The sequence below is a fragment of the Trachypithecus francoisi genome, unplaced genomic scaffold (genome assembly GCF_009764315.1).
Source record: "Trachypithecus francoisi isolate TF-2019V2 unplaced genomic scaffold, Tfra_2.0 Lachesis_group0, whole genome shotgun sequence".
Taxonomy (NCBI): Eukaryota; Metazoa; Chordata; class Mammalia; order Primates; family Cercopithecidae; genus Trachypithecus; species Trachypithecus francoisi.
In genome coordinates this window covers 132,989,144-133,009,495 of record NW_022681453.1, presented here as the reverse complement: position 1 = coordinate 133,009,495, position 20,352 = coordinate 132,989,144, and the positions used below count along the sequence as shown (strand labels likewise).

Below are 20,352 nucleotides of genomic sequence, written 5' to 3'. Positions count from 1 at the left end.
GGGCCTTCCCACCATGGGGTTCATGGTAAGGCGCTTGGCACCTGTGGAGTGCCTGGAGGAGAGAGCCCGGTTGGAATGATGTCTTCTGTCTTGTCTTTTTTGCCCTCCCAGTATCCAGAGCAGGAGGTTGTGAATCTCTTCATCCCAACCCAGGCTGTGGGTGCCATCATCGGGAAGAAGGGGGCACACATCAAACAACTGGCAAGATTCGCCGGAGCCTCCATCAAGGTGAGGCTGCTCCCGATAGCTCTTGTGGCCCTTTCTACCACCTCCCCTCACCCCACGTCCCTTGTGCCCTCTCAGTCCCAGGCAATGCCACACCATGCAGAGACAGAATCCCACAGGGATCTAGAACATTTGCCCCAGGACTATCCCCGTCCGCTCTCATCTTTCCTTTTCTTATTCCTTTACTCTTCAACTAACCACTGAATTAGAAAAAAATATTAGTAGCCAACAACCCAATCCAGTCCTTTTTGTTTTATCATTGTTGTTCTCAAGAAGATAAAGGATGAGGATTTTCCCGAACTAATGGAAGGGACTGCAGTGAAGTGATAACTTAGCAGGTATCAGTGTACGGTGCTTTAATGAGTCTCCACTTCACAGGCCCTGAACTATGAGAAAATAATATGAATAAAAAACTCTTTAAAAGCAATGATAAAATCAGCCGGGCGCGGTGGCTCAAGCCTGTAATCCCAGCACTTTGGGAGGCCGAGACGGGCGGATCACGAGGTCAGAAGATCGAGGCCATCCTGGCTAACACGGTGAAACCCCGTCTCTACTAAAAAATACAAAAAAACTAGCCGGGCGAGGTGGCGGGCGCCTGTAGTCCCAGCTACTCGGGAGGCTGAGGCAGGAGAATGGCGTGAACCCGGGAGGTTGCAGTGAGCCGAGATCCGGCCACTGCACTCCAGCCTGGGCAACAGCGCGAGACTCCGTCTCAAAAAAAAAAAAAAAAAAAAAAGCAATGATAAAATCATAAACAAAATGCTGCTGAGGATCTAACCGAATAAGCAGCCCAGCCTGAGCAGAGCAGCTCAGGAAGGAAGGTCCTTGACTTATGGAAAGGCTGCAAATGCAGACGTGGCTGCATCTCCAGGCCCACATCCTGCCGCCTTGAGCACAGTGTGGAGAATCACCAGAGAAGCTGAAAGGGGAGGATTATTTGCCCCTGGTCCTGCTCCAAGACCAGCTATCAGCTCTGACTCACGGGCAGAATGCTGAGCACGTCCCAAGCCTCACGAAACATTTTCGGAAACAGAGTTTTTGTTGTTATGCAAAATAATTTGCTACCATGGGACAACCCAGAATTCCAAATGAGAAGTCTCATGACTTGGAGAGAAAGAATGCTTACACTTTCTCCCCAGGAAGAGCTGGAATTTCTCCCACAGCAAGTGTGCTAGAGAAAAAACAAAAAATATTCTGAGTAGTACAGAACAAGGGTTGCACTGAGACCATCAGAGAATTTCATTCTGGTGAATCATTTTCCCTCTCAGGCCTCATTTATCTCATCTGCAGAGTGGACAGACAGGATGAGAGCCCTGAGGTGTGGGGGCCCTTGTGCCCAGCAGGCCTGCTGCAGGTGAGACGCCGGCCTAGGCAGATAGGCAGGTGCTGGCCTGACCCCTGAGGGTGGGCTGAGTAAAGTGTGGAAAACGCCCCCAGCTGGCTGCAGCCCTTGGGCCTTGCCCAGCTTTCAGTCCTGCAATCTGAGATGCCGGCAGGAAAAAGGACCATTTCAACTAAAAGGGACTTGAGGGACCATCTCATCAAATCCCCCTCTTGTTCAGCAGAGAAAAGTGAGGCTCAGAGAGTGCTGGGACGTGGGCTAGGCACACATGTGGCAGGGCTGGCTCTGAGATAGAAATCCTGCTGACTTCTGGGATATCCAGCACCTCCTGGGGCTCACCACCACAGGACCTCTTCATTTACTATTGCTCGTGAGGAACTGGGGCCTAGGGAGTTTTCACTGACTTGTCCAAAGCCACAAAGCTGAAGAATATGAGAGCCAAGATTTGCCCAGGTTATTCTGTTTCTGGGCCAGTGTGTTTTTCCACCATAGCAACCTAACTGCGATGCCAGAATAATTCCCAGCAGGACCTCTAGGAAAATAAGAGAGAGATCAGTCCCATGGGCTGCATCCCACAATCCCAGGTCCCAGCAAGGTCCAGTGGTGATGTGTCTCCATGGGCAAAGAGCAGTGTTGCATCAGGAGGACAGAATGGGCTCTACAGCTTAGGAAGGTCCAGATAGTGTTTTTTATGCTGGGCTAACAGTCTTCTCCAGCAACCTTCTACTTCCCCAGCTCCTGCCTCTCTCCATAGCATAAACGAGGGAGGCCAAGTATTTGTGAAGGAAATTTCCATTTTTTTTTTTTTTTTTTTTTTTTGAGACGGAGTCTCGCTCTATCGCCCAGGCTGGAGTGCAGTGGCCGGATCTCAGCTCATTGCAAGCTCCGCCTCCTGGGTTTACGCCATTCTCCTGCCTCAGCCTCCCGAGTAGCTGGGACTACAGGCGCCCGCCACCTCACCCAGCTAGTTTTTTGTATTTTTTAGTAGAGACGGGGTTTCACGGTGTTAGCCAGGATAGTCTTGATCTCCTGACCTCGTGATCCACCCGTCTCGGCCTCCCAAAGTGCTGGGATTACAGGTTTGAGCCACCGCGCCCGGCCGAAATTTCCAAATTTTTAAAATCAATCGGCCGGGCGTGGTGACTTATGCCTGTAATCCCAGCACTTTGGGAGGCTGAGGCGGGTGGATCACCTGAGGTCAGGAGTTGGAGACCACCTGGGCAATATAGGGAAACCCCATCTCTACAAAAATACAAAAATTAGCCATGCATGATAGCGGGTGCCTGTAATCCCAGCTATTCGGGAGGCTGAGGCAGGAGAATCACTTGAACCTGGGAGGTAGAGGTTGCAGTGAGCTGAGATCATGCCATTGCAGTCCAGCCTTGGTGACAGAGCAAGACTCTGTCTCATGAAAATTAAAATAAATCTGTTTTTTGCTAGATTCCCTTTGTCTCAACAGGTCCCTGAAAACATCTTGTCTCTAAAGCAAGATGGATGATCTCACTAACTCCAGAGATTCTCCCACCCCTAGTTTCTACTTTGCCAGTCTTTGGGGGCCACAGTGAGGGGCACATTTGATGCCTCTGGGCGGGGAGAGAGCCTTACACTCATCCATGGGAGCAGAGTGCCCAGAGGAGGTGGACTGAGCTAAGATCTGGCTGATGCACTCCAAGAGATGCTTTGGTTGCAGGTGAGAGCTGAGCTCACATCACCTGCTTTTCCTGTAGAACAGGCTTCCAAATGCTGCACAAAATTAATTCAGCCAGTGACACCTAATTCCAGATCCTTGCTCCAGCCCTGCTTACCCTGTGATCTTGGCAGTTATCTCTGCACCCCATTTGCTTCAGTCATAAGATAGGGTCCTCATTCCTGCCCCTTCAGAGGGAGTGTGCCCATAGACTGACATTCCAAAACTGCAGAAGTGCACAAGTAGCACAAGCAGAAGTGCATAAGTAGCCCTCTAACTTCTGGTCTAGGCTGGAGAATCTGAGCAAAGCAGCCACAAGCCACTAGGAAGTGGATGGTGATGACAGAACTGATTTGGTCAGTGTGAATCATGAATCAGCCATTCACCCTTCTTGGTTTGGGTGGTGGTAGGAGCTGGGAACCACACAGCCATGATCCACTCTCTCTTATTTACTCTGAGATAAGGACCAGGTTTAATGCCCGATACGGATCTCAAAGTAGAGTCAAGGGATCCTGCCAGAAGTCTCAATGGCCAGGCTCTGTGTGATCTACCAGAGGGTGTCGGACCCCTCAACACACTCAGATCTGTATTTTTTGGCCGAGGCCCTGCCAAGAAATGGCTGCCCACAGCAAAGGAAGTCCCCCAAGAAGCTCAGAGACTCACCTGAGTCTCATGTTCATCTTCATGCCACCAAGGAGTCAAGGCCAGAGAACTCTTTGCAGATCCCATGAAGGGGTCCCTCCTTCCAGAGTGGGACAGGTCTGAGCGTGTCTTGGCTATGTACTCACAATAAAGCTGGGGCAGCCACCCTGGACCCTGAGGCCCATGGACGGATCTGGCTTATAGGACACACTGAGAGGAAACAAAATTGAACTCTCTGGCGGTGGAGGTCTTCCTGGAGGAGCCCAAGTGACACAGTAGTCCAGAGGTGATCCACGCACAAATGCAACACCAAGAGTGAATCCCATTTCACTCAACAGATCTTTCTCGAGACCTAGTCTCAGGAATGGCGCCTCCCTTGAACCACTACTTGGGTTTTGCCTTAGAACATGATGACCCTGTCATTGACCATGTTTCTTGTCTCGTATTTGATCTTAGCTTAGAACTGCATCTGCGGCCAACCTGGGGCAGGTGTGGAGGACCTTGGGAGATGTGTGTTCTGACCTCAGTCTTGGCTCATCCTCACGTTCCTAAATGCCTGGTGTGCACTCATTTTCCTTTTTTTTTTTTTTTTTAAAAAAGACGGAATGTCTCTCTGTCACCCAGGCTGGAGTGCAGTGGTTTGATCTCGGCTCATTGCAACCTCCACCTCCTGGGTTCAAGTGATTCTCCTGCCTCAGCCTCCCAAGTAGCTGGGAATACAGGTGTGTGCCACCACACCTGGCTAATTTTTGCATTTTTAGTAGAGACGGGGTTTCACCATGTTGGCCAGGCTGGTCTTGAACTCCTGACCCCAGGTGATCTGTCCGTCTCGGCCTCCCAAAGTGCTGGGATTACAGGTGTGAGCAGCTGTACACCTGGCCTCATTTTACTTTTAATGACAAAATGTGCGGCTTTTGCTACAATGTGTTAATAAGTTTTAATTTTGTATTTATTTTTAGCTAAAGTTTTTTTGAATAAAACAAGGTATGCAGAAACAAATATGTAACAAGGATCTCTCTAACAAAAATGGCTGTTCAGCCCAGGGTTTGAGTAGTGTTGCAAGAGAACCTGAATTCACAGAAACTAAGAGGAGGCTGGGCGCAGTGGCTCACACCTGTAATCCCAGCGCTTTGGAAGGCCAAGGTGGGCGGCTCACTTGAGGTCACTTGAGCTCTTCTTTGGAGGACTTTGAGACCAGCCTGGCCAACATGGTGAAACCCCATCTCTACTAAAAACACAAAAATTAGCTGGGTGTGGTGGCGGATACCTGTAGTCCCAGCTACTTGGGAGACTGAGGCAGGAGACTCGTTTGAACCTGGGAGGTGGAGGTTGTAGTGAGCTGAGATCACGCCGCTGCACTCCAGCCTGGGCGGTAGAGTGAGACTCAGTTTCAAAAAATAAAAAAAAAAAGAGGGAGGAGATTTGGAGCTTGCCGGGCCCGGCCCCCATGTTTCACAGATGAGGGAATGGAGGCACAGCGAGGGGAGGGATTTGCAGAACCAAGACTGGAACCAACGTGCCCCCATTTCTGCTCTGCGGCTGTTTTACTTATGACCCGTTTGCCGTGGAGGAAGCAGTCCTGACCACACATACTCTAACTCAATTGTCACTTGCAGCTGACTACCCCTCCGAGCTGAGAATTAGAACCAGAGATACCTTTGCTGCAAGCTCGACTCCAATTTAACACCTTGGTGGACCTGCCCTTCCTTCCCTTTGGGCCCTAGGTGGGTTGGCAGAGCCTATACGCCCCTCTTCCTAGAGCTTTTGACTCCCTGGTTATTTCCTAAAACTTGACTCTGTGAGAGGAGGCCCATCACAGTTGGTGCTCGGGGCAGGGACAGGCAGTAACTACTGGCCTGTGTCTGACTCTCCCTGGGTGGCCAAAAACCCAAATTTGATACTGGGCATGACAGTCATGACTTCCTAAGACCAGGGTGGAGGCAGCATGGCATCAGACAGAGCCAGGGGTAACGGCAGAAGCAAGACCCAATTTCTCCTGTCGGTGTGCTTCCCGTCCACTTAGACTTGAAAGAGGGGCTAGGGAATGCAGCTGAGCATCAGCGTTTTCCTCTCCTGTGAACCACAGATCGCCCCTGCAGAAGGCCCAGACGTCAGCGAAAGGATGGTCATCATCACCGGGCCGCCAGAAGCCCAGTTCAAGGTTAGTGCCAAGGGCCACCTCAGCCCTGCAGGCTCTGGGGACAGAGCAGCCACCTCAAAGGCACATTCAAGGCTCTTCTTTGGAGGCCCAGCCTCCATTTCCCTCCCTGCTACTGCCCACCGGGCTCAGGCTCACCCTGTCATCCCCGCCTCCATCCTGGCTGTTCCTTCTGCATGTTTGCCCTCTGCTGGGAAGCCCTCTTCCCCTTCCCTCCTATGGAAAAGTCGATCATCTGTCGGTGCCCAGTTCGAGTGGTACCTCCTCTGGCACCTCTCATCTCTTAGCCCTGGTTCTGAGGATGGATGTCTCCGGCTCATTTAGTCATTTCTACCCTTCAGGCCACAGAGGACTAACACAGGTGTAAGGGGAAATAGCATGGTTTGTTGGAAGTTCTTTGGTGAGGTGTGTTTTACTTTGTTTTGTTTTTGCCTTTTTTTCTTCCCTAGGAGAATTATAACTTGAGCTTTCTAAAAGTGAAAAACACATATTTATTTTTAAAAGAACAATCCTTATCATTAAAAATATTTAAACTTTAGCTGAGCAGAGGAAATTCACACTGTGGATGTGTGGAACTGCTCAAAAGCAATAGCCTCTGCCAGGGGCAGCAGGTGGTGGCATCCTCCTGTAGTTCCAGCTACTCGGGAGGCAGAGGCAGGAGGATCCCTTGAGCCCAGGAGTTTGAGAACAGCCTGGGCAATATAGCAAGACCTCATCTCTAATGAAAAGAAAAAGATAACAAAAAAATAGTAACGCTTCAACTCAATATTGGACAACATGTGGAATATCCATTTAACAGAATATTATTCAGCGATAGAAAGGAATGAAGTACTGATGCATGGTGCAGCATGGGTGACCATCACACAAAGTAAAAGAAATCAGACAGCAAAAGCCCCATATAGGCCAGGTGTGGAGGCTCATTCCTGTAATCCCAACACTTTAGGAGGCCAAGGCAGGAGGATTGCTTGAGCCCAGGAGTTTGAGGCCAGCCTGGGCAACACAGTGAGACCCCCATCTCTACAAAAAAAATTTTAAAGTAGCTGGGTGTGGTAGCATATACCTGTAGTCCCAGCCTACTTGGGAGGCTGAGGCAGGAGGATCACTTGAACTCAGAAGGTCAAGACTGCAGTGAGCTGTGATCATGCCATTGCACTCCAGCCTGGGTGACAGAGCAAGACTGTCTCAAAATAAATAAAGGCCATGTATGAAATGATTTCATTTATATGAAATGTCCAGAATAGGCCAGTCCATAGAGACAGAAAGTAGATTGGCAGTTGCCAGAGAATAGGAGGAGTTGGAACTAACTGCGAATAGGTATGAGGTTTTTATCTGGGGGAATGGTATGGAAATGTTCTGAGTAGATAATGGTAGTGATTGGACAACACACTGAAATGGATACTTTATTTTTTTTTTAGTTTTTATTTTTTGAGACAGAGTCTCCCTCTGTCACCCAGGTTGGAGTGCGGTGGTGGCATCTCGACTCACTGCAACCTCCATCTCTCGGGTTCAAGTGATTATTGTGCCTCAGCCTCCCAAGTAGCTGGAATTACAAGCACATGCCCACACACCTGGTTAATTTTTGTATTTTTAGTAGAGATGGGTTTTCACCATGATGACCAGGCTAGTCTTGAACTCCTGGCCTCAAGCACTCTGCCCACCTCGGCCTCCCAAAGTGCTGGGATTAGAGGTGTGACCCACCATGCCTGGACTGAAGTGTATACTTTAAAATGGTGACTTTCAGATTACGTAAGTTATATCTCAGTATTTTAAGTAAAGAGAAAAAAAAAAGAACATTGTAAGCTGTGGTTCTTTTTCATTAAAAAAAAAAAAAAAAGAAAACAGGTTCTTGGCTCCTCTACCTTTGGAGTTAGACATCAAAAAGAAAGATCATGTTGAATGTAGTGACTCACACCTGTAATCCCAGCATTTTGGGAGGCCAAAGTGGGAGGATCACTTGAGGCCATGAGTTCAAGACCAACCTGGGCAACATAGTGAGACCTCATCTCTAAAAGAAAATGAAAAACATAAACTGTGGTCATGCCACTGTACTCCAGCCTGGGCACAGAGCAAGACCCTGTTCTCCATCAAACATTTTTTTAATTAAAAAAAGCAACATCAGGCTCCTCAAATCCCATTACCATCACCATCACCTCCATCCTTTACTAACCAGGGCTATGACCCTGTGGTGATGGGAGTTAAGAATCCCCTGAACAAATTCAGTCAATCAAGCAAACATTTATAGGTGATAATATGGAAATAAGACAGAGTTCCATCCCCTCACCCATCGCCTTAGCCCTGACACACAGAAAGCTTCCTAGAGGAGGCAATCTTCTGCAGACCACCAAAACATGAATGCTCATGCACATTTTTCAAAGTGCAGCCATCAGATGTGGCGGGAGCAGCGCCCCCCGGGTCTGTGAGAGAGCGGAGGCTGGGGCACACGGCTTCCTGTGTGTCCCAGGGAGTGTGGGAATGGGACTGACCCGTTGTCTGGACGCTCCAGTGCCCTTGGCAGCACTGAGGAAGTAGCCTGCTGCTGGCTGACTGAGAGTCATTAGTCATGTCTTGCTCTCTCAGGCCCAGGGACGAATCTTTGGGAAACTGAAAGAGGAAAACTTCTTTAACCCCAAAGAAGAAGTGAAGCTGGAAGCCCATATCAGAGTGCCCTCTTCCACAGCTGGCCGGGTGATTGGCAAAGGTGGCAAGACCGTAAGTGTGCTCTGCTTCATCACCTGGGCCGGATTCCCTGCTCTGGCCTTGCCCAAGTTCCCTCAGTCTCCCATTTGGCGCCTTCTTTCCCAGTGTACAGTCAGGGTCTTTGGCAGACAAACTCAGGCTCTCCTGGCATCTGAGCCCTTTGAGGCATGAGGATCCCAAGGACAAAAATGTCATCAGCTTCACTCCACAACTTAGAGCCCCCAGTCCATGGTGCTATAAGCCCAGCACCAAAAACACCACGTTCCTGTGCCCAGTAATACCCATCTTGGCTCCAGGGTAAATGAAGGTCTCTACTCCCCGAAAACAGAAAGGCTGTCTTCTGTCGCCTTCTTTATACTCACACGTAGCAGCCATTAAATAGCTTGGCAGACCACTACCTTCCCTGGATTTCACTGAGGCCTGTGCCCTGCACTCTCTTCTGACTCTCAGCCCTCCTGACAGATGCCTCCAGTCCCTAACTCTCCCTCCACAGGCTCCAGCTTCTGGCTGTTTCCCAAACATGGCTGTAGGGGAGCTAGTTTAGCAGTAGGGATGGTGGGCAAGGAGGAAATCGTTTTTTAAAAGATCATCTACATTTTCTACCAGAAGGTGGCAGTAACAAACGCAGTGTAGTTTGAAAAGTGCCAGAGCATTAACTCTGAAGCTTGTGGGAATGAGCAGGTGGTCTGTAGACCTAGGTATGTTCTGGAATGTGACTTACCTGGGTGGGGAGATGAACACTGGGAAGTTCCAGTAGAACCTAGTGCAGGCTGCCTGGCAAAGTACCAGTGTTGGGTGGCAGGAACTTGCAGGGGGCTCTTGAGTCCTGAGTATGTACATATATATATGTATATGTGTGTTATTTGCTGTTTTTATAAAGCTTTTTTTTTTTTTTTTGAGACAGAGTTTTGCTCTTATCACCCAGGCTGGAGTGCAGTGGCGCCATCTCTGCTCACTGCAACCTCCACTTCCCTGGTTCAAGTGATTCTCCTGCCTCGGCCTCCCGAGTAGCTGGGACTGCAGGCACTCGCCACCACGCCCAGCTACTTTTTTATTATTTCTGGTATAGACAGGGTTTCACCATTTTGGTCAGGTCAGGTTGGTCTCAAACTCCTGACCTCAGGTGATCCCCCCACCTCAGCCTCCCAAAGTGCTGGGATTACAGGCATGGGCCACTGCACCCAGCTGTAAAGCTCTTTACATAGAAACTCTTAAAAGGAATTCAAAACCAAGTTCTAGATATAACGAGTCAGCTTTATACGAAAGAATGAAACGGTGTGGAATCAGAAGATTCCCTGTCTCCAGAATGCAGTCGGCCTTCCAGGGCACACACCGCCCGGCTTTCGGCGGAGCTGGAATGTAGGAGGCAAAAGAAAGCAGATGGATCAGCAGGGAGTAGAATCCTGAGCCCCTGGGTGTCCTGTTTGGCTATTTCAGAACCAGTCACTGAATTCTCTGCATCCTCCAGACTGTCAGGTTTCCCCTAAAGCACATGCTGAACCATCCTGTGAGCTCGGCATCAGGCCAGAGGGCCAGAGGATGGGGTCCGAGCCCTCGGGAAGCGTGCAGTCCTGATGGGAAGCAGGCCCAGTGAGGCAGTGGGGAGGAGAAACAATGCAGGCAGTGGTTGGAGTCACAAGAAGCTCAGCATGGGCTGGAGGCTTCATGGAGGTGGGCCTGGGGTGGGATACAGTGGCTGGGAGAGAGGACAACAATCCAAGGGTAGGAACACATGAGCAAGGCTTGGCGGGAGGAGTGAAAACGAGGAGGAGGGAACAGCAGGGCTGATTCGCAGGGACAGTTAACCAAGAGGAGGTTTGGGCTCGTGGTCAGCACCCAGGACAGCATGTCCAGAAGTAATGATCTTACGGGGCAGGGGTGGGGAATGGGGGGTTATGGGAAAGCCTGGGGTCTCTGTGAGCATGTGCAGGCCTGCACTGATGGGAACTCCAGAAGAAGAGAACTTTGCCTCAGAAGCAGCCCCAGGAGTCCGTGGCTGGACTCCCTCTCCCTGTCACTGAGCCTGGCAGGGCTCAACCAACATGGCCCCATGTGCCCAGGGGCAGAGGAGCCCCCAGGGGTGTCCTCCTTCGCCTACTCCACCTCTTCCACTCCGTCCTGAGCCCATCACGCTGACCGGTAGGGAACCTATCCAACCCATTGCCTTTTCTCCTTTCACAGGTGAATGAACTGCAGAACTTAACCAGTGCGGAAGTCATCGTGCCTCGTGACCAAACGCCAGATGAAAATGAGGAAGTGATCGTCAGAATTATCGGGCACTTCTTTGCTAGCCAGGTACTGTGCTGTGAGGGCCCCGTCTCTCCTGCAAGTCTCTTTTCAGTTCTCTGCTAAGCTACTCATGGCCTGTCAGGTGGCCACAGCCCTGAGCACCAATCCCTGCCAAGATGGAACCTCTGCCTGGTTCTTCCTGGCTCTTCAGGGATGGCCCCCAGGGCAGGGATGTTGTTTCACACTTCTCTCCACTGTCATCCCCGAGGTATGTAAGCCAGGAGCTTGAGGAAGAGTGGAGAGTTAAGCCCTTAAGCAAAGCCAAGCAGGTTCCAAGCCCCCTGCAGTGCTTAAGGGCATGGTCTCAGCTTCCCTCACCCTCTCTCCTCAGGCCCCAGTGCCAGCCTCCCTGCTGGGAGCCAGGCAAGCCCACCCTCTGGATTCCTCCCCCAAAGCCTGAACACTTACTGTGAAAGGCTATATGCTTATGGCAAGAGAGCCTCGTTTCTCATTTCTCTCTCCTCCTCTTCCGTCTTACCGCAACCCACCCTGTCAAAATACTGCACCTCCACACAGCTGCTTCTCTTTCACTGGGAAAGGCCAGCACCTGGCCACTTTCTCTTTGGTGCTTTTGTAAATTGAGTTTTGGGAGACAGCATTCCTGGTCTTTGTCCTGAATTAGTGAAGACAAACAGTGTACTTGGTGTAAGCAGACACTGAAGGTTTGTCTAAGCTGTCAGCCTGCTCTCCCAATGCCTGTGCCTGTGCCAAGAGACCTGATGGTCCAGGAAAGGGCACCTGCCACCCACACACACACCCCCCAGTGCCCTTCAAAATTCTCACTTGGGTCTTCTGCAGTCAGAGTCCCTGGCCACGCCCCTTGTCTGCTGTCTCCCCGCTTTGCTCAGCTCCTCAGTGACCTGGGAATATGTCTGAACAGCCAGTTCCTACAGGAGTTCAGTCTGCCAGGGAGCTGCCTGCAGGCACAGTGCTGGGCTGGGTGAGGGGACAGGTGGGGGTTCATGTGTGTGCTCCAGCTGTTCAGGGTAGAGCATCTGGGCTCAGTTCCTCCCTCCCTCCCCTGTCCATCACACTCATGCCCTCCTAGCCATTGTAGAACGGGGGTAGGACCAGCATGGGAGCCCAAGTGTAGCATCTGACTCTGCACAGCCCCCTGTTGCCAGCTGCCTGCTTCTGCTTCCTGGCCTGTCCGTCCAGCAGTGAACTGGAAGCTGCTGGAGTCCCATCCCCTTACCCTGGACCTTGGGGTGGGAGTTGGTGGGGGGCCTCTGCCACTTACTTTGCGGCAGAAAAGGGCCCGGAGTAAGGTGCGGGGGTGGGTAGATGACGCTTGTCTGAGCATTCCACCCTTCTTCCCCAAGCCCCAGAGCCTCCCCTGCCGTTTGTCCTCAGAACTGGGTTCCTTTTTTCCCCTGTCCCTTCCTCTCCCTTCTCTCCCTTGCTGCAGACTGCACAGCGCAAGATCAGGGAAATTGTACAACAGGTGAAGCAGCAGGAGCAGAAATACCCTCAGGGAGTCGCCTCACAGCGCAGCAAGTGAGGCTCCCACAGGCACCAGCAAAACAACGGATGAATGTAGCCCTTCCAACACCTGACAGAATGAGACCAAACACAGCCAGCCAGATCGGGAGCAAACCAAAGACCATCTGAGGAATGAGAAGTCTGCGGAGGTGGCCAGGGACTCTGCAGAGGCCCTGAGAATCCCAGGGGCTGAGGAGGGGTGGGGAAGGTCAGCCAGGTTTGCCAGAACCACCAGGCCCCGCCTCCTGCCCCCCAGGGCTTCTGCAGGCTTCACCATCCACTTCACCATCCACTCGGATCTCTCCTTAACTCCCACGACGCTATCCCTTTTAGTTGAACTAACATAGGTGAACATGTTCAAAGCCAAGCAAAATGCACACCCTTTTTTTGTGGCAAATCGTCTCTGTACATGTGTGTACATATTAGAAAGGGAAGATGTTAAGATATGTGACCTGTGGGTTACACAGGGTGCCTGCAGCGGTAATATATTTTAGAAATAATATATCAAATAACTCAACTAACTCCAATTTTTAATCAATTATTAATTTTTTTTCTTTTTAAAGAGAAAGCAGGCTTTTCTAGACTTTAAAGAATAAAGTCTTTCTTTGGGAGGTCTCATGGTGTAGAGAGGAGCTTTGAGGCCACCCACACAAAATTCACCCAGAGGGAAATCTCGTCGGAAGGACACTCACGCAGTTCTGGATCACCTGTGTATGTCAACAGAAGGGATACCGTCTCCTTGAAGAGGAAACTCTGTCACTCCTCATGCCTGTCTAGCTCATACACCCATTTCTCTTTGCTTCACAGGTTTTAAACTGGTTTTTTGCATACTGCTATATAATTCTCTGTCTCTCTCTGTTTATCTCTCCCCTTTCTCCCCTCCCCTTCTTGTCCATCTCCATTCTTTTGAATTCCCTCATCCCTCCATCTCAATCCCGTATCTATGCACTCCCCCCCACCCCAGGCAAAGCAGTGCTCTGAGTATCACATCACACAAAAGGAACAAAAGCGAAACACACAAACCAGCCTCAGCTTACACTCGGTTACTCAAAAGAACAAGAGTCAATGGTACTTGTCCTAGCGTTTTGGAAGAGGAAAACAGGAACCCATCAAACCAACCAGTCAACCAAACAAAGAAAAAATTCCACAATGAAAGAATGTATTTTGTCTTTTTGCATTTTGGTATATAAGCCATCAATATTCAGCAAAATGATTTCTTTCTTAAAAAAAAAAAAATGTGGAGGAAAGTAGAAATTTACCAAGGTTGTTGGCCCAGGGCGTTAAATTTATAGATTTTTTTAATGAGAAAAACACACAGAAAAAGCTACCTCAGGTGTTTTTTACCTCAGCACCTTGCTCTTGTGTTTCCCTTAGAGATTTTGTAAAACTGATAGTTGGAGCATTTTTTTATTTTTTTAATAAAAATGAGTTGGAAAAAAAAATAAGATATCAACTGCCAGCCTGGAGAAGGTGACAGTGCAAGTGTGCAACAGCTGTTCTGAATTGTCTTCCGCTAGCCAAGAACCTATATGGCCTTCTTTTGGACAAACCTTGAAAATGTTTATTTAAAAAAAAAAAAAAGATGACAAAGAAAAACAGAGAGAGATAATATTGGAGATGTCCTGAATTTTAATAGGGTACGCGCCATTAGGGCTTTTTGCGCTAAAGGATGAACATGTACTGGTTTATGTGGACAAGCCATTATACCACCAGACTGCAATGCCAGTTTCCTCTACTGCAAACAGTGTTCTGTGACAAAAAAAAAAAAAAAAAAAAAAAAAAAAGAAAAAAAAGAAATATATCCAGCTAACAAGATCCTGGTGTCTCGGTGTTTTATTTTACTAAGTAAGCATTGCCTCATCCCAGGTGTCAGCTGAGTCCTAGCTCTGAGGGACCTGGGGAGACAGGCGGTGAATATGACCAGGATCTGCACAGCTGCTCTGAGAAAGCTGGTTTTTCCCAGGAAAGTCTTTGGGAGAAGCTAAACTAGATCGGTGGTCAAAGTGTAGTCCCCAGGCCAGCAGCATCAGCTGTCAATGTTGATTCTTGGGGTCCACCTTGAATCAGAAATCCTGGGGGTGAGGCCCAGCAACCTTTTCAGCAAGGCTTCTGGGTGATTGCTGTGTGCACTGAAGTTTCAGAACCCCGGAGCTAGAGGGATGGATCGACTGCATGTCAAGCTAGGGAAGACCCGTCTATCCTTAAGGAACTCCAAGCTTGTCCAGGCAAAGCTGCTTTCTAAGTGGAGGAAAGGGGGAGGATAATATGCCCGACAGTTCTGGGAAGAGGCATACCTCTGCAGGTTCAGTTCCACACCAACACGGTAAAGCGAACTTGGCAATAAAAAGTCATACACATGTCTTAGTGTCCTACAGCATATGAGTTATGTTTACGCTATATTAAGTGTGCAATAGCATTATTTCTAAAACTGTACATTTTTTGTGTTTTTATTTATTTTTGAGACAGTCTCGCTCTGTCACCCAGGCTGGAATGCAGTGGCGCGAGCTTGGTTCCCTGCAGCCTCCGCCTCCCGGGTTCAAGCAATTGTCCTGCCTCAGCCTCCCGAGTAGCTGTGACTGCAGGCATGTGCCACCACACCTGGCCAACTTTCTGTATTTTTAGTAGAGATGGGGCTTCACCGCATTAACCAGGATGGTCTTGTGATCTGCTTGCCTCGGCCTCCCAAAGTGCTGGGATTACAGGCATGAGCCACCGCGCCAGGCCCGACAGTGTACATATCTTAATTAAAAATACTTTATTGCTAAAAATGCTAATGATCATCTGAGCCTTAGGCAAGTCGTACTCTTTTGGCTCATGAAGAGTTTTGCCTCAATGTTGACGGCTGCCAACCGATGAGGGTAGTGGTTGCTGAAGGTACAGGTGGCTGTGGCAGTTTCTTCAAATAAGACAATGAAGTTTGGGGCATCGATTGACTCTTCCTTTCACAAAATATTTCTCTGTAGCATGCGATGCTGTTTGATGTAGTGCTTTATCCACAGAACTTCTCCCAAAATTGGAGTTAGTTCTCTCAAACCCTGCCGCTGCTTCATCAACTAAGTTTATGTAATAATCTAAAGCCTTTGTTGTCCTTTCAACAATGTTCACAGCATCTTCACCAAGAGTAGATTCCATCTCAAGAAACTACTTTCTTTGCTCATCCATAAGAAGCAACTCCGCCCATCTGTTCAAGTTTGATTATGAGATTGTATAATTCGGTCACATCTTCAGGCTCCACTTCTAGTTCTCTTGCTGTTTCCACCACATCTGCAGTTACTTCCTCTACTGAAGTCTTGAACCCTCAATGTCATCCATGAGGGTTGGAATCAACTTCTTCCAAACTCCTGTTAATGTTGGTATTTTTACTTCCTTCCATGAATCACAAATGTTCTTAATGACATCGAGAATGGTGAATCCTTTCCAGCTTTTCAGTTTACTTTGCCCAGATTCATCAGAAGAATCATCATCTATGGCAGCTATAGCCTTATGAAATGTACTTTTTTTTTTTCTTTTGATGGAGTCTCACTCTGTCACCCAGGCTGGAGTGTAGTGGCCTGATCTCGACTTACTGCAGCCTCCACCTCCCAGGTTCAAGGAATTCTCCTGCCTCAACCTCCCAAGTAGCTGGGATTACAGGTGCCTGCCGTCACACTCGGCTACTTTTTGTATTTTTAGTAGAGACAGGGTTTCACCATGTTGGCCAGGCTGGTTTCGAACTCCTGACCTCAAGTGATCCTCCTGCCTCAGCCTCCAAAAGTGCTGGGATTAGAGGCATGAGCCACCACACCTGGCCAATTTATTTAAAAATTTATATCTTAACAAGATTTGAGGCCGGGTGCAGTGGCTCATGCCTGTAATCCCAATACTTTGGGAGGCCGAGGCAGGCAGATCACCTGAGGTCAGGAGTTCGAGACCAGCCTGGTCAACATGGTGAAACACTGTCTCCACTAAAAATACAAAAATTAGCCAGGCGTGGTGGTGCACGCTTGTAATCCCAGCTGCTTGGGAGGCTGAGACAGAAGAATTGCTTGGACCTGGGAGGTGGAGGTTGCAGTAAGCCGAGATTGTGCCAGTGTACTCCAGCCTGGGCAACCAAGTGAGATTCTGTCTCAAAAAAAAAAAAAGGATTTGAAGGTTGAAATTATCTTTTATGGGCTACAGAATGGATGTCATTAGCTGACATGAAGACATTCATCTCCTTGTACAGCTCTTGGGTGACCAGGTGCGATGTCAGTGAGCAGTAATAATTTGAATCTCAATAGGGGGCTTAAAATACTCAGTAAACTATGCTGTAAACAGATGTGCTGCCACCCAGGCTTTGTTATTCTATTTCTAGGGCACAGGCAGAGTAGATTTAGCATCATTCTTAGGGGTCCTAGGATTTTTAGAATGGTAAATGAGCATTGCCTTCAACAAAGTTACCAGTTGCATTAGCCCCTAAGAGTCAGCCTTCCTTTGAAGCTCTGAAACCAAACATTGACTTTTCCGCTTTAGCTATAAAAGTCCTAGATGACATCTTCTTATAGAAGGCTGTTTGATCAACATTGAACATCTGTTGTTTGGTGTAGCCACCTTCATCAATGATCTTAGATCTTTCAGATAACTCCTGCAGCTTCTCCCACAGCTCCCGCTGCTTCACCTTGCACTTTTATATTACATGTGGCTTCTGTCCTTAAACCTCATGAACAACCATTGAAGAGAGTTAGGGCCTTGCTCTGGACTAGGCTTTGGCTTTAAAGGAATCTTGTGACTGGTTTCATTTTCTATCCAGATCACTCAGACTTTCTCCCTATCAGCAGTAAAGGTGTTTCACTTTGTTACTGTTCCTGTGCTCACTGGAGTAGCACTTTTAATTTCCATCAAGAACTTTTCCTTTGTATTCATTTGGCTGTTTGGCACAGAAGGCCCAGCTTTCAGCCTGTCGTAACTATCAACATGCTTTCCTCAGTAAGCTTAATCACTTTTCTTGCTTTCCATTTAAAACAAAAGATGTGTAACCCTTCCTTTCACTTGAACATTAAGAGGCCATTACAAGGTTATTAAGTGGCCTGTTCCAATATTGTTTCTTAGAGAATAGGAAGGCCGGAGGAAAGGGAAAGAGATGGGGAATGGCAGGTCAGTGAAGCAGTCAGAACACACACAAATTATAGATTGTTTGCCACGTGGGCATGATTTGTGGTGCCGAATTATGAAAGTGATATGAGAGATTACTGATCATAGATCACCATAATAGATAATATAATGAAAAAGTTGGAAATAAATATTACAAGAATTACCAAAATGTGACACAGAGATACAAAGTGAGCATGTTGTTGGGAAAATGCCAATAGACTTACACAAGGTTGTTACATAAAAACTGCAGTATCTTCAAGTGCAATAAAGCCAAGTTCGGCCGGGCGCGGTGGCTCAAGCCTGTAATCCCAGCACTTTGGGAGGCCGAGACGGGCGGATCACGAGGTCAGGAGATCGAGACCATCCTGGCTAACACGGTGAAACCCCGTCTCTACTAAAAATACAAAATCTAGCCGGGCGAGGTGGCAGGCGCCTGTAGTCCCAGCTACTCGGGAGGCTGAGGCAGGAGAATGGTGTGAACCCGGGAGGCGGAGCTTGCAGTGAGCTGAGATCCGGCCACTGCACTCCAGTCCCGGTGACAGAGCGAGACTCCGCCTCAAAAAAAAAAAAAAAAAAGCCAAGTTCAATAAACAGGGAATGCCTGTATTCTGAGAGGTCAGAAGGGCAGGATCAGCCTTGGACTGAGGAGTGGGTGCTGTACCTGGCACTACCACCAACGTGCTGTGCAAAGGTTGGACGAGAAAAGCCCTGCTCCATTTATAAGCTTATGTTCATAGACTTGGAGAGCCTATGAGAGATGGCTGCCAAACGTCCAAGTGATCTTAGGAATACAGAGTTAACACTGACTGCCAGAGGTAGCCAGTTCAGCTTTTTGGGATGACAGTTCATGGCACAGCAGGGGCAGATGACGGTGAACTGATGGGATTCCAGAGTAGCCACATCCCTGTATACCATGTAAAATGTGTTCCTCACTGATGTCCTCACTCATTTTCTCATTATTTCCAATTTCAGTGATGCTGACTTGACTTTTGAAGTTTTACGGCATGGAGATGTCCAGCTGTTCCCCCTACTGTTACTCTCATTGCTGTGGTTGGCATGATGGACAGGGACAGCCTGGCCCTTCATGTGGCCAGTAGAAGCCCCTGTACCTGTGGCTCCACCTTTGCCCTCCCCCATTTAGGACTCAAACCCACTGCCCTCACAAATAAGCCATAGGTGCCAGCCAGCCCAAGAGAAGCTGTGGGATTCTTGGCAGCCACAGTTATTACTGAAAGGTGTTCCCTAATTGAGGTATCCATGTCAAATGAGCAAGAACACTTTTTTTTTTTTTTTTTTTTTTTGAGACAGTGTCTCGCTCTGTTGCCCAGGCTGGAGTGCAGTGGCGCGATCTCGGCTCACCGCAACCTCCATTTCCCCAGTTCAAGCAATTCTTCAGCTTCCCGAGTAGCTGGGATTACAGGCGCCTGCTACCACGCTTGGCTAATTTTTGTATTTTTAGTAGAAACAGGGTTTCACCATGTTGGCCAGGCTGGTCTCCAACTCCTGACCTCAGGTTACCCACCTGACTCAGTCTCCCAAAGTGCTGGGATTACAGGCTTAAGCCACTGCACCTGGTAGAAACAGCACTTTTTTTTTTCTTTTTTTTTTTTTTGAGTGGAGTTTCACTTTTTGCCCAGACTGGAGTACAGTGGTGCGATCTCGGTTCACTGCAACCTCTGCCTCCTGGGTTGAAGTGATTCTCCTGCTTCAGACTCCCCAGTAGCTGGGATTACAGGCATGCACCACCACGCCCGGCTAATTTTGTATTTTTAGTAGAGATGGGGTTTCACCATGTTGGCCAAGCTGGTCTCGAACTCCTGACCTCAGGCAATCCTCCCACCTCAGCCTCTCAAAGTACTGGGATTACAGGCGTGAGCCACTGCACCCGGCCTAGAACAGCACATCTTTAAAGGAAAGGCTTTAAGTATAGGCCCAAGAACTTGGTGATGACTCTCAGGATGAGGAGACATCTGGGAGGGGGAGAAGTGACACAGGAACCTCCAAAAGTGGACCCCTTTGACTCCACCTGTCAGATTTCATTGACCCGTATTACAGGTGACAGAATTTCAGGTTTCACTTTTAAAGTGCGTTTTTCAAACCATTTGTCTATGAATATGTCCAAGAAAGACAAAAGGGTGCTGACATGATGCCCGACTTGCCCTTGTATGAAGCACCCCTAAAGTGTCCTAGGCCTGCAAAAATGAAGGGGAGACCACAAGAAGAGGCAGAAGACAGGAACAAGACCAGCTCGCTTTGTTCCTAAGCAAGGACTTTTCTCCCAGCAGCCCATTTCCAGGGAACCCAAGTGCTGGATTATTTTGCAACTGGGCTCAACTCTTTTGAGTTTTCTGAGGGCAGCACCAGCATGAGACCATCCTTTACAGGACGGCGTCCTGTTCCACCTTACAGTGAGTAAGAAGTTTCATGTGTGTGAACTGGGCTCTGATGAACTGTTCACATGTGGGCTCAGACCACTACAATCTATTAATTTCTTCAGCTATAAATCCCAGTCTTGACATGACAGTCTGACATCCCAGAAAGTCCTAACTGCACATGATTTTACACTAAAATGGTAGTTGTTAAATGGAGATTTAGCTTAACTACAAAGGTTTTTATTCATTAGCCAACATCGCTCCAAAAGCCCCTTCCTACCACCTTAGATTGAATCCCCTGAAAATCTATGATGCATAGTGGTCTGTTAATTTAAGCCTGAACATCCCT

General features: G+C 48.5%; 1 protein-coding gene across 6 annotated transcripts in view; it reads left to right on the top strand.

Annotated features, from left to right (window-relative positions):
* IGF2BP2 (insulin like growth factor 2 mRNA binding protein 2) overlaps positions 1-20,352 on the top strand; it is a 200,391-nt gene that overhangs the window by 179,234 nt on the left and 805 nt on the right. For 4 of the 6 annotated variants that reach the window (XM_033211954.1, XM_033211951.1, XM_033211949.1 and 1 more), the window contains 5 exons: positions 112-228; positions 5,983-6,057; positions 8,632-8,763; positions 10,933-11,046; positions 12,449-14,337. In XM_033211954.1, coding sequence (XP_033067845.1) covers positions 112-228; positions 5,983-6,057; positions 8,632-8,763; positions 10,933-11,046; positions 12,449-12,541 — 531 coding nt within the window. In that variant the 3' untranslated portion in view covers positions 12,542-14,337. Of the gene's footprint in view, positions 1-111; positions 229-5,982; positions 6,058-8,631; positions 8,764-10,932; positions 11,047-12,448; positions 14,338-19,916; positions 20,040-20,352 lie in introns of those variants that run through there. The other 2 variants (XM_033211950.1, XM_033211952.1) reach the window with 2 other exon arrangements.